The sequence below is a fragment of the Sinocyclocheilus anshuiensis genome, unplaced genomic scaffold, assembly GCF_001515605.1.
Source record: "Sinocyclocheilus anshuiensis isolate Anshui unplaced genomic scaffold, SAMN03320099.WGS_v1.1 scaffold939, whole genome shotgun sequence".
In the NCBI taxonomy this organism is placed as follows: domain Eukaryota; kingdom Metazoa; phylum Chordata; class Actinopteri; order Cypriniformes; family Cyprinidae; genus Sinocyclocheilus; species Sinocyclocheilus anshuiensis.
Genome location: NW_015544227.1, coordinates 250,758 through 264,014, shown reverse-complemented (window position 1 = coordinate 264,014; position 13,257 = coordinate 250,758). Strand labels below are relative to the sequence as shown.

The following is a 13,257-nucleotide window of genomic DNA, read 5'->3' as shown; positions in this document are numbered from 1 at the left end:
TGTAAATTAAAAAGTAATGCATTACTTTACTAGTTACTTGAAAAAAGTAATCTGATTACGTAACTCGCGTTACTTGTAATGTGTTACCCCCAACACTGCTCATACAGCAGAATATGAACACATGCGAATATACACAATTCTTCGTATTCATTCCAAATACTCATATAATTAAACTGTAGATCCATACCAGATGCAGTTTTGTATCTTTTTCTCACTTGTTAGCCAGGTAGTGGTCAAAATCACAAACAGATATCACAACAGCAAGCCGAGGAGAGAACCAACAGAAATGCCGTATCAAGCCTGATGCACTGTTGTTATTGCTAACTAAAACTATTAAAACTGTTTTTGGTGAATGAAATTAAATATAAATAAAAAAAAAACTTTAAAAATGCTATATAGAAATATTTAAAACAACTACTAAAAATGACAGAAGCGCATAACAAATTGACTAAAACTTTAATTAAATTTAAAACTGAAAGTCTAAAAATAAAAGCCAATTCAAAATATAAATAATATTATAGTATAAAAATAATACTGAAAGCACTGGCCTGATGGGGATGCTTGAAACAGCAAGTACTCTTGGAAATGTCTTTATCTAGCAGTCTCTAATGTGTAAAATATGCATGGGAGTCTCACCATCTGTTTATGCCTATAAACATCTTCTGACGTCTCCAAGCACTGTAAATGTTTACCCGAGTACTTCAGATTACTGAAATAAATGAACTTTTCCACAACATTCTAATTTATTGAGATGCACCTGTAGAGTCCCATAGTTAGTTACTGACCTTTAAGAAAAATATAGAGAGGGAATAATCTTGCAGAGTAGTGTCATACGAGGAGAATGAGAGATTGAGAAAGACACAGGAGGAGGAGGAGGGGTGTGTGACCAATTAACTATTAAACACGGAGACATTTTCTGGAAGTTTGGAGTCACACGGAAAAGTGTGATCTCATATCACTCTGATCAGCAACACAGGAAGAAAACCAGAAACAGTGATAGAGAGAATGAAAAAGAGTTTTTAATAGACTCTGCTAAACATATGCCAGAAAATCAAAGTGCGAGCGAGAGAGAGAGAGAGAGAGGGCAAGAGATGTTATTCCTGTGGTGTGTCAGGTCTGAGTGATATTGCTGTACAGGAAGTTATTCAATGCCATTGTTTGTTTTGATTTCTCTCTGAGGCTGTAAGCAAGCAAGGTTAGATCCACAGAACCTGCTGAGTGGCCGAATAAGACATGCCCACATCAAATAGTTGACCTCCCTTTATAACCATAACCTCTGGGGAGTTTCAGATATGAAAGAGCACTATTGATGCAATGATAGCAAGTGGGCAGTAGTGGTTAGTTACTGTAACAGTACAGTAAGGGATTTATAAATGCAATTTTTAAGGGGAGGCTAAAACTACGGTGTATTACCATGAGTGAGCATTGCTGGCTTGGTGACTTGAACTCCATCAAGACAGCACATATTTCCATTGGGGTGTAAAGTAGTAACTCCAGCACTGTTGGTGATGACACAGTGGTGCGGTTGGATCCCTGGACCATCAGCGGTGACATCCTGTGGCGACTCTGCATCCTCAAAACCAATTTGTGATATTTCTGTGATATAAAGTAAAAGACCTTAAAGCAGAGTTTCTTTAAGTGAGCATAATTATCTTAGTCGAATCAATTAACGAAAGAAGAAAAAATACACAAATGATTTAATAAATTAATAAAAAAATAAGTGCATACATATTAAAATAAAATAAGTAATAAAATAAATAATTACATATACATACATAAAATATAATATAAATATACAGATAAGTAAATAATAAAAAAAATGAACAAAATTAACTGAATAATAAATAAACAAATGAATAAAAAACACACAAATTATTGAATAAATTAATAAAAATGAGTAAATACATATAAAATAAAATAAGTAATAAATAAAAAATAATTACAAAAAATATAATAATAATATAATATAAATATACAGATAAATAAATAATAAAACAAACAAATAAATAAAATAAATAGTCAGTTAATGGAATCCTTGGTTACAGACACAGTTCTTACCTGAGATCAGTTATACAATTTACATCATGTTGTGTTATCATGATGACAGATGTTAGTCAATTTTATCACAGAAACAAAGCTGCTCCTAAAATTGCTCTTTTGATTGTAATTTTCACAGAAGCACTGAAACAAAATGCTGTTATGTTGTCATCACATTACTGTACTCTTTTACAGTACTGAATATACTACGCCACTCTGGAAACCCCCATATTACATAACTGGTATTAAACTCAGCGGGTGGTGAGAGGGTCCATATTCAAACTCAAGTTTAGTTCAGACATCATGGCCTCAGTTTATGTGCTACATTATTCCAATCTATCTGAAAGAGTATTTCAGTCTGGAAACTTTAATGGTCTCAGAGCAGCAAGGTTGCCATGAGGCTAAAATATAACACTACATATATGGCACAGTAAAATATTTCATGCTTTTTGCATAAACAAGTAAAACAAGTCTTATTACCTCTAATATTCAGATAATTTAAATATATATTCAAGACACACTCACCTTCAGTTAGAGGTATCAAAGTAATAAAGCCACTACCAAGACTGATCAAGTAGGGTGTGGCCGACCACACCTTCAGGCCACGCCCACTGTCAATTAAATCCAACAGGGTTTCCTAAGGATAATAGCAGGAGTTTCAAGCACTGTTTAAACTTTAAAGGGACAGTTCACCCTAAAATTAATAAAATAAAATGTCATTTACTCACTCTCATGTCATTCTAAACTCTCATATCATTCTTTTCTGATGAACAAACATTTAAAAGGTTTTGAAGAATGTTTGTAAGCATATAGTGATTATATTCTACTTTTGAGATGTTAATAGTAATGCTAACTGATAGCTTTCTCCAGGTATTATATAACTCCTAATACTGTACAAAGCTCTATGCTTTCAAACTTAAGACAAGCTAAAAACAAATCTACAATTCAAATGATGGATTTACTCATCTAACTCAGGTACTGCTGCAGTAAAATATCATAACCCTTCTGAGTCATGAGAAGTGATTAAGTTTTATAGATGCTGGAGTAGGTTTTTATTAGCCATTTAATGCAGCCTGAGAAAAAGACCCTTTACACTCTCACGGTTTTGGAAAATGGGTTTAGCGCAGCCCTTACGAAAAAAGTTTATTCAAGTGTGCTATTAGTATACTTCAGAGCTTGATTAGCTGGTTCAGGTGTGTTTAATTAGGGTTGGAGCTAAACTCTGCAGGACACCTGCCCTCCAGGACCGAGTTTGGACAGCCCTGGTTTAGCGGATCTCCCATTCACTCAGAATAAAATTAATTCACAGATTGCATACATTTACACATAATCAGAGACAAAGTAGCAGTTTTAGAGAAAGGGAGGTTGTCTCAGTTTATGAGAGAAGGAGGACATGAAAAGATTGTGGGGGAATGTTTTCATAAGATCTTCTGGGACCAAGAAAGGGACAGACAGAGGGAAAAGGAAGAAAAGAGGCCAGGCTGAGAGTCATGAGGGAACATACAAATAAATAACAGAGAAAGTAGCATGGTTAAAACGTTGAGGAGGCACAGGACTGGCAGCCAACATTAACAAACACAGAAACCCCAAAAATCAAGCCAACCACCAGTCTGATTACTTAAAGGGATAGATCATCCAAAAATGAAACATCTGTCATTATTTATTTTCCCTCATGATGTTTTAAAACTGTATGACTTTCTTTCTTCTTTGAAACACAAAAGGTGTGTTTTTTTAAGAGGGTCCGGGACACTTTAATATAATGAAAGTAAATGAGGACTGGGGCTGTCCAGCAAAAGTACCAATAATAATATTGTATAAAATATAAATATATGTAATACAAATATATGTAATATAAGAACTGTCCGAATGACCTGAAATATACAATGAAGTCAGACAATAGAATCCCCCAAAAATGTTTATCTAGGTCTTCTTATAATTGTATTACAAATAGCAGCACAGCAGTTCTGCTCTGGGATATTTCAGCAAGGCTGTTCCTCTTGTTCTCCAGCTGGCTGTTTTTGGGGTGTTTCCTTTTGCTCCTTCGGGAGGAAGTGAGGATCAGAAACAGCTGAGAGCACTTGACTCCCTCTCACTTTCTCCGCAATAATAAAGAATACACCCAAAGCTGATCTTGAACACCTATGTATTTGGAAGACTTGCATCACCTTAATAGGCTAAAAGAGGGGTGATATCTTAGCAGCTCCATCAGCCATGGTGCATGTGACCGTGAATAAAAACCCCCTCTGAAGTCACGCTCTTTCTGGGTGAGCAGTGAAACAACAATGGTTGCGAGCAAAGAAACTTTTGGCATGACTTGCTGCATTATATTGAGATAATCTCTAAATCCTTGTTTTCCTCGTGTCTGGATGTAAGAGTTAAAATTGCTTTAAGCTGTGCAAGACATCATATTTCAACTTCTGCTGAAAACAATTATCATTTGATATTAGGTCAGTTGGTACCAAGGGAGTTTTGAATCAAGAACATCAAAATTACTTTAAATTACTGTAATTTTGAGGTTTCAACATGTAAAAAGCGTTCATGTCCTTGAAGAACTCATAATTACAGCTTGTAAGATTGCATTTTTCTGAGAGCTACTTGTACTATGTGACCGCCGTACCACCTGACCACTGAGGATTCATTTAGGAGTGGCTATAGAAGACACTCAGCAGAAGTGAAGTGAAGTGCTGAAGTGAGAGTATTTAAAATAAAATGAAAGTGAAAAAAAGTTATAGAAGTTTAAGCTTAATGTAAAAATGTACTGTACATGTTTACGAAGTTTTATACAAAAAATTATATTTTACAAAACAATTTGGAATCTAAAATTGCTATAAAATCAAAGTCATACGTCTAACTAAGTTATGTTCCAAATTTGAAGGTGATATCTCAAAAACTGAGGTTCCTGAGATTTTGTGTAGGCACTATACCAAAAATAGCCACCAGGTGACACCCAAACTCCATTGTATTTTTAAATGTATTTTCCTGTCACAATTTTATAGATTTCTGTCACAATATTACAAAATATAGAACCTTAAGACTCAGAGCTTTCCAACGATATATGTTTGTCAAGATAAGAAATAATTTTTAGTATAAATTATTGCAGTACATTTTGTAATATGACTAGAGGAGAAGCCCGCTAAAAGGTTTTAAAGGGGTCATATGATGCGATTTCAATTTTTCCTTTGTCTTTTCCACTGACCAATAGCCACTGCACAATAAGCAAATCCCAGCCGGGTCCGTCACTTTGTTGGGTCCCCTTGAAACATTTCCGTTGTGGTCTGTGCTATTTGCAGCGCGTTTCTTCATTTGCATGTGTTGTGAGGATTTGCAGCGCATGTGTTGTCAAACTGATGAAGATGTTTTCTTAATTTGCTGGTGTTTTTTCAATTTGCATGTGTTTTCTTAAATTGCAGCGCGTTGAGCTCTCTCGGCCACCGTAAAAAAAGGGATCAGCCCCTTTCCCAAAAAAAAATCCTAAGAGATTTAAAACAGTCTGAAGTTATGACAAACGTCGTTGCACAATTTGTAGGCTACATTATTCAACTACGTGACAGTAGCCTAGTTTTAAGGCCGTGAGTAGCATAGCATTTTAATACATTTAAAAACAAAGTATAGTCGTCTTCTTTAAAATATTATGCAAACACTTGACCTATTATTTTCTGACAGAAAAGAATCACGCTTTTAAACCGAGAGATATGCAAAAATAAGCTAAGCAGATTTAAAACAGAGAAATATTTACGCAAACAGAAATATCGCCACCTGCTGGTTATGGAGCGGCACATATCACATTCAAACGTTTATTTATATTTCACATAAATCATATAATCTGTTCACACTGCCACTTTCTAAATTGAGATAAATAAACCACAAATTACAAATAATAATAATAAAAAAATGGCTAATTGTATAGGCTTTATCTAACTTAACCTAGGAGGTCTGTGAGGATTGTGTAAATTCAAGACATATGACTATATACACTATATATGCACTATATAACTATATAATACACAAGACATATAATCATAGAACATTTTTTTCGCATTAAAATTATTTTATTTACTGAGTTTGAAATTTTGAGGGTTAAGGTGTAGGCCTATAGTTGCATATTCCTCAAATGAGTTTAACATTATTATTTAATCTTACCATATGCCATGTATTTCAAGAGTGAGCTCTGAAATCTAGGTATTATAACAAGTCAGCACCATTTCAATTTATCGAATTAATACCAATCACCTGAAGCCATTAATCTGTGAGAGCTCAGGTGTGGCAGTTTCACATTTGTTGTGAAATCTCTGAATCACGGTACATTCAATCTCTACTCCATCTGCTGGGTGTGATTCAGATTCAAGTTCATTTCTCTCATTTTCTTTATCATCAGATGCCTGTGTATTCATCTCAGATGTGAATAGAGTTATGATAGCACCGGTTGATGTTTGTGGCCTGGAATCATGTCTTTCTGCTGGTGTGTCAGGTGTAGAGGAATCACTAATAATCATGCATGTATTTATCATACTGTTCTCTGTTGGTGCATCGTTCTTGAAGCCGTCAGGATGTTCTTTGAGTGGTTTGGATGCTTCAAAAGGTGTTGTGTTGGACGGCGCTCTGTAAATGTCTGTCTGTACTGATTCCAAACTGTTGCGCTTGGGTTCGTCTTGTCCTTGTCTCTCAAATAGCGGGATTTCTGCCAAAATGAATAAAGGATATTAGAGAGCGTTGCATTCCGTATGAATGCATGAATGAGGATAATTATTTACCGGTGTTGTTGCTACATCTGATTCGTTTATTGATGTCTGAATGGCTGTGTACTGGTTGTTCACCTGAAAGAGACAATGTACCTTAAGTAAAAGCTAAAGTAAAACTGCTTTTTATCATGTATTGTGCTATATTACACAAAATGTTTTATTTTATTTAACATATTATCATATTGTATATGTATTATATTATATATTAATATTATACCTATACATAAATATTGTGCAAAATGGTGAAATAAATTTATTATATACAAAAATGTTACACAAAATATATTATATTTTATAGATTATAATATGATAAATACTACATATATATTGTGTGAAAATATTAATTGTGTAATATAAATTATTATAAATAATATATTGCTATAATATATAATATATACCACTATCAAAATATACAGTATATTTAAAAATTGTATTATAATAAAGTAAAAGCTAAATGGAAATTGCTTTTCATATTATATTATTTCATGTAATATTACACAAAATATATTAGAACATTTTATGATATATTATTATGATGTCATATATGATAATATTACATATTTTGTGTAAACAATGCATAATAAAATATATATTATTTTAAATAATATATTGGTATATTATAAAAAAAATTTTTTTTTTTTAATTACCTCTCAATCTAAAACATCGCGACAGAGCTACAGATACAGTGATCAGAAATATGAAGACAGATGCAGCAGTTCCCCACCATGACCTCCTGCAGTCATGCTCATCATCATCTGGAAAAAAAACAAAAAAAACATTGTATTATGAATTAACACTCAATATAGTCATTAAGTTAAATGACTGTGCCCATCTTTCAAAGACTTGACATTAAGTTAATCTCACCAGTCACGCGAACTGTAATATTAACGTGAGTTTGGACTTGATGTCTCATCTGGAAGCCGTAGAATGTGCAAATATAGTCACCGCTGTGTCCTAAGCTGTCTGGGTTCAACAGATGAAGGGAACCATTGCCTAAGTGAGCCTGATCTATGTCGAGTTCAGCTTTACTTTCCCACAGGTTCGCGATCCGCCGGGTCCGGCTGTCGTAAGTGAAGATGACGATGGATTCTGTGGTTCTGATGAAGGTCCAAGTGAGGGTAAAATTGTGACAAGGTTGTGTCACCATGCAGGGAACCAGGAGTCCAGAGCCCTCCTCGCCAAATAACTTATCTGAAAGATTCAAATCATTCAAAAGAGATTTTAAAAAATTGTAACAAACACCTTTCTTGACAGTCTGTGTATCAGTAAGTAGTTACCTTGGTGATGCAGTGATGCAGTCCACACCTGCATTTCATCCGCTGACACAACAGAGCAGAAGTAAGTATGATCAGAGATGTTGCCTATCACACTGATACTGCTCTCGATGGTGAACAGGCCCTTTGAGTCTGATGTTTTCCGAGTGAAGTTCTGGAGGCTTCTGGTGTCAATAGGGGGATCAGTGACCCACGTGACCTCAGGAGCTGGATAGATGTTCTGGGACAGACAGATGAGCCGTTCCTCAACCATCTCAAGCTTCACAAACTGGATCAGAGCTGAGCGTGACAGAAGATGCACCACATAAAATGATCAAAACGTAAGATTATCTAAATTATCTAAACATAGGTTTATACTAAATGAATACTGTTTTTGTGCATTACCTCTAAATAGCATTAAATAATTTGTGATTAATATAATTTTATTTATTTTTTTATTTTTTTTACAATAACAGAGTATATTTTAATATTTCATTATGTATAAAAATATGTATCAAATATTTATATATGCTGTGTTAATGTTATCAATTTTATATAAAACAATAAACAAACCTGGACAAAATGTTCATCGTAGCTATATATTTTCATGTACTGTATGAAGTCTAATGTTTACAGTATAAAAATATTTTTAAATTTGTATCAAATATTTATCTGTGGTTTGTTGTTGTTAACACTTTTTCGTGCTTAAAACCAATAAACAAAGCTGAAGTAAAATGTGTAAAAAAAAAAAAAAAAGCTGACAATATTAAAATAAATACTATTTGCCAAATAAAAGTATATCTGAAAAAAATATGACTTTTATTAATATCTATTATTTCTATAACCTTCTATTAAATTAATACTGTTTTAATAATTAATAAATGTCTCGTTTATCAGTAGAATAAAATACTTTATGAATAATCTCATTTGTTTATTATTACCAGAATGAAACAGTATCTATTAGATTCAGTAAATTTTAACTTTTATTTTTAAAATTGTAGTATTATTCATTTTTAATTTTACATCTTTCTCAGAACTATTCCACAGACCCCCTAGGACCCTCTTGTGGCCCCCTGAAATTCCTTGAATAAAAATGTCTAAATAAATTTTACAGTAGGTGATCAACAGTAGGTGCTACAGATAACCCAAATAACCCAAGCAAACTCAAAAATATGACAAACCTGTGACCCTGTTACTGACCTTTGACCCCCAGGTTAACAAAGGTTTCCTGGTTTCCCTTCCTGGTGCTGGTGTAGCACTTGTACCTCCCTTGGTCCTGGACTTTAACTTTCCTCAGCACCAGAGAGGCATTTCCCTGTGCGATCTGGGAATTAAACAGGTTGGTCCGGCCGCTGAAATGCTTGTTCTGGAGGCCGTACTGGTCCTTATTGTAGTAGTAGCTGTGGACGGGGATCTGCTGCTTGTACCAGTGGATGACCACGGCCCCTGTGGGCTTGAAACTGCAGGGCAGCACGCAGTCTTCATAGAACAGACACGTTACATGTGCATCTAGAGTGAGACCAGCACATGTAAAATCTCTCAATTCGAGTAAAAATCAGTTTAAAGGTAAACGACTGTGTTCAAATGAGTCATGTAGATTCTAATGCACTGTAATTGCAATGTAAAATTCAATATATTAGTACCTATATTAGTACTCTCAACAGATATCAGTCCCACATCAGAGTTTATTGTTTTGTTGCCTTGGTTTAAAATTACTTTATGCCAAACAATGCCAAATTATGAAATAATAAAACTACACATTTGCACATAATGATTTTGTAATTAACCTGTTGTTTTGTTCAAATAGCCTGTTTTCCAACAATCTGTTTTTCCTACCATTTAAATTGTGATTTAATTGTAGGCTGTCTATTCCTCATAAATGAATCACAGATTATTCGCTTTCACAAGGGTCATTAATCTGAGACTAATGGAGTTTCCTACAAGTGCTGCTTTGATCCATTTACTGAGCCAACAGCTAGTGCTGAACAACTTAAATGACGGAGATTCAAAACACACACACACACACACACACAATAAATAAAAACATAAAATTTAAATATTACAAATGATTCACTTATGTCCATTTTATTACATGTACAAATAATTTAATCTTATATTTTTATATTATAAATTAAACAATTCTATCATATATTATAGATTACATTTTTTTCTGAAAAAACCTTGGGAGTTAAGCATGCATGATATATCAACTAAAACATTAAAAAGCATGTAGAGACTTTTTATATTTTTATTTATATATATATAGAAATGTTTATATATCTATATTTGTTTATTTTATATATTATATACAATTTCGTATTAAATACAAATTAAATACAAATTTAATAGTTCAAAACACAACTAAAACATTAAAAAAAAAATGTAGTAGAGGCTTTCCCACAAGACAGTGATGGTCATTTTTCTTTCTGTTCTTCCCTTAGGAGAGAAACATTATCAAAAGTGAATGTGTGTGTATGTGACCTTACCTTTAGTAATGATGATACCAGATACCCAAGTCCAAAGAACAAGCACAAATGCGGCACACAGACGCAGCAGGTCCATGACAGTCAAGACTATGCCACACGTTCAGCTCAATTTACTGAGATGCCACAATCTGTCTCTCTGTACAAGTGCATGTGTCCTGAAAGTGTGTGCGCGTGAGAAAGGGGGAGAGAAAGACCCTTGTGGACATATCAATTAAACCAGTGAATGATTAACCAGCTGGTGCATGAGTGGACATATAGTGACCAGAACTGGTTTGGCCATGTAACAGGTACAGTTAAGCAGAGGATGAAGAAAAAATAACCAGGCAAAAGAACAAACCAGTGAATTTAAACCTCAAAGTGTGGAATGGTGTGGTCTGTGCACATGTGTCATGTTGTGGTTATTTTAGTCCTAAATAAGAAGATATTTCAACATGTTAATGTTAAGACTCTTATCCTCATCCAGGCTGCATTTATTTAATCAAAAATACAGTAAAAAATGGCAATATTGTGAAATATTTCAAACATATTTTTCTATTTTAATATATTTTAAACTATAATTTAAACCTATGATGGCAAAGCTGAACTTTCAGCATCATTACTCCAGTCCTCAGTTTCACATGATCCTTCAGAAATCATTCTGATATGCTGATTTGCTGCTCAAGAAACATTTCTTATTATTATCAATGTTGAAAATATGTAATATTTCTGTGGAGACCATAACTTTTTTTCAGGATTCTTTGATTAATAGAAAGTTCAAAATAACTTTTGAAATAGAAATATTTTGTGACACAAATATCTGTACTGTCACTTTTGATTAATGCAATGCATCCTTGATGAATTAAAGTATTAATTTATACACACACACACACACACACACATATATATATGAAAAATGTATCTTACTGAACTTTTGAATGGTAGTGTAATTACTAATTTAATTGCTTGTCTGAGGTTTATGGAAAATTAATAATAAATATTTCACAAATAATATTTTTTTATTTTATTTTATATTTCAAAATAAATTATGGAAAAAAAAAATGTAATCAAAGTACCATTAAAAAAACACATTAAACATTTTCTTATGTCATTTTCCAAATTGTTTCTCACAAATAAGAAATAAAGAAGACTGTATAGAAATAAAGTCCCATCAACTGGTCTTCCAACTTTTATCTCATACTGGTTTCTCTCTCATAATATTCTTCTTTCTTCTTTCCATGGCTAACTGTGAGAACCTGAAGGCTGTGTCATAAGTTTATTTCCTGCTTGTGGCTCTTCTGATGTTTTGTCTATGAAAGACAAAAGGAAAACATTCAGTTGCAAGAATTCTAATCTAAATTGACATGGTTTTTAAATAGCAGGGAACTTATGTGTTCTGTTATGTATTAATTATAAAAAATAAAAGATGACTGGACAGTGCCTGGGTTCATGCTTTGCATTTCCGCATCCTCTTGAGTGCTGTCTTGATTTCTTTTTGATTTTACTGCACACATAAACATCATGGACCATTTATATAGACTGAATATCTACACTCTGTGTATTTTTAACAATAAACACTATTATGCAGATTAATTATTATACAGTAAGTTCTGTTCACTGTATTACCTCTGTATCTTTTTATAATTAAAGTGAGTGCAAGAAGGGCGATTAATCCTGCGACGATACCCAATATCCACAGATTATATTTAAGAAAATCTACAGAGAAAAAGAGAAGAAAAGTGTTAAATCAAGACGGATGTTGCTGTTAAAAAGTAAACTGCCACAATGTTTTAGCAGGAAATGAGTTCTAGCTTTGGTCCAACAGATTAATTAATGTATGGATGAGTTCATGGATCAGTGGATACCTTTTCCCTGTCTGGAGGATGTAATAACAACACGGGTCTGTATTAGATGCCGTGTCTCTGCTTCTAAGAAGGCACATGTGTAGATTCCAGAAAGTTCTAACCCAGGGTTCTCCAGGCTTAGTGAAACATCCCCCTTCAATGCGTTGTCCTCCTCTAGTTCTGCGTGATCCCAGGAGCTGCTGGATTCATGTGTCTGGCTGTCATACGTGAGGATATCTGTGGTTTTGTTTGCTGCCGTAAAAGTCCAGACGAGAGAGAAGGACTGAAGGTTCTTGGGAGCTTTACATGGAATAACCAGGTCTTTCCCTTCAAAGCCGGTAATTTCTGTGATGTATATGAGACAACATTGGTATTATCACCTTTATAACACATTATGCACATTATAGTATGATCAAGTTTTACCTTGCAGCTGTAATGAAGCTGTCCATGTCTGTGTGCCATATTTGGAGGTGATGTCACACACATAAATATGATCAAGGCTGTTGTTCTGCTGTTTTAGGATGCTCTCCACTGTAAAGAGGCCCTTTCCGCCAGGAGCCATGCGGGTGATGGGCTGCAGAGCAGCAGGACTTAACCAGGGTTCTGTGCTCCACTGCACCACCGGTGCTGGGTAGACATCTTTAGTAGAGCACTGAATCAGCCCAGAGGGATTGATGTCAATGGAGATCGACCGGATGGGAGCTGGAAGACATCAAATGAATGAATGACTGAACAAACAGATAGATAGATAGATAGATACATAGATAGATAGATGTTCTACAATTAAACAAAAATCTTTTAAAGGGATCATGACGTTGCTAAAAAAGAACATTATTTTGTGTATTTGGTGTAATGAAATGTGTTTATGCAGTTTAAGTTTCAAAAAACACATTATTTTCCACATACTGTACATTATTGTTTC

At 34.0% G+C, this 13,257-nt stretch overlaps 1 protein-coding gene across 1 annotated transcript in view; it reads right to left on the bottom strand.

Moving 5' to 3' along the window:
• Positions 1-11,699: 11,699 nt before the first annotated feature.
• The window catches only part of LOC107697397 (uncharacterized), a 6,406-nt gene continuing 4,848 nt past the window's right edge, over positions 11,700-13,257 (bottom strand). The window contains exons 3-7 of the mRNA XM_016498164.1: positions 12,759-13,037; positions 12,357-12,680; positions 12,118-12,207; positions 11,933-11,995; positions 11,700-11,801 (exon numbers count right to left, since the gene is read on the bottom strand). Of these exons, the coding sequence (XP_016353650.1) occupies positions 11,734-11,801; positions 11,933-11,995; positions 12,118-12,207; positions 12,357-12,680; positions 12,759-13,037 (824 nt within the window). The 3' untranslated portion in view covers positions 11,700-11,733. The remainder of the gene's footprint in view (positions 11,802-11,932; positions 11,996-12,117; positions 12,208-12,356; positions 12,681-12,758; positions 13,038-13,257) is intronic.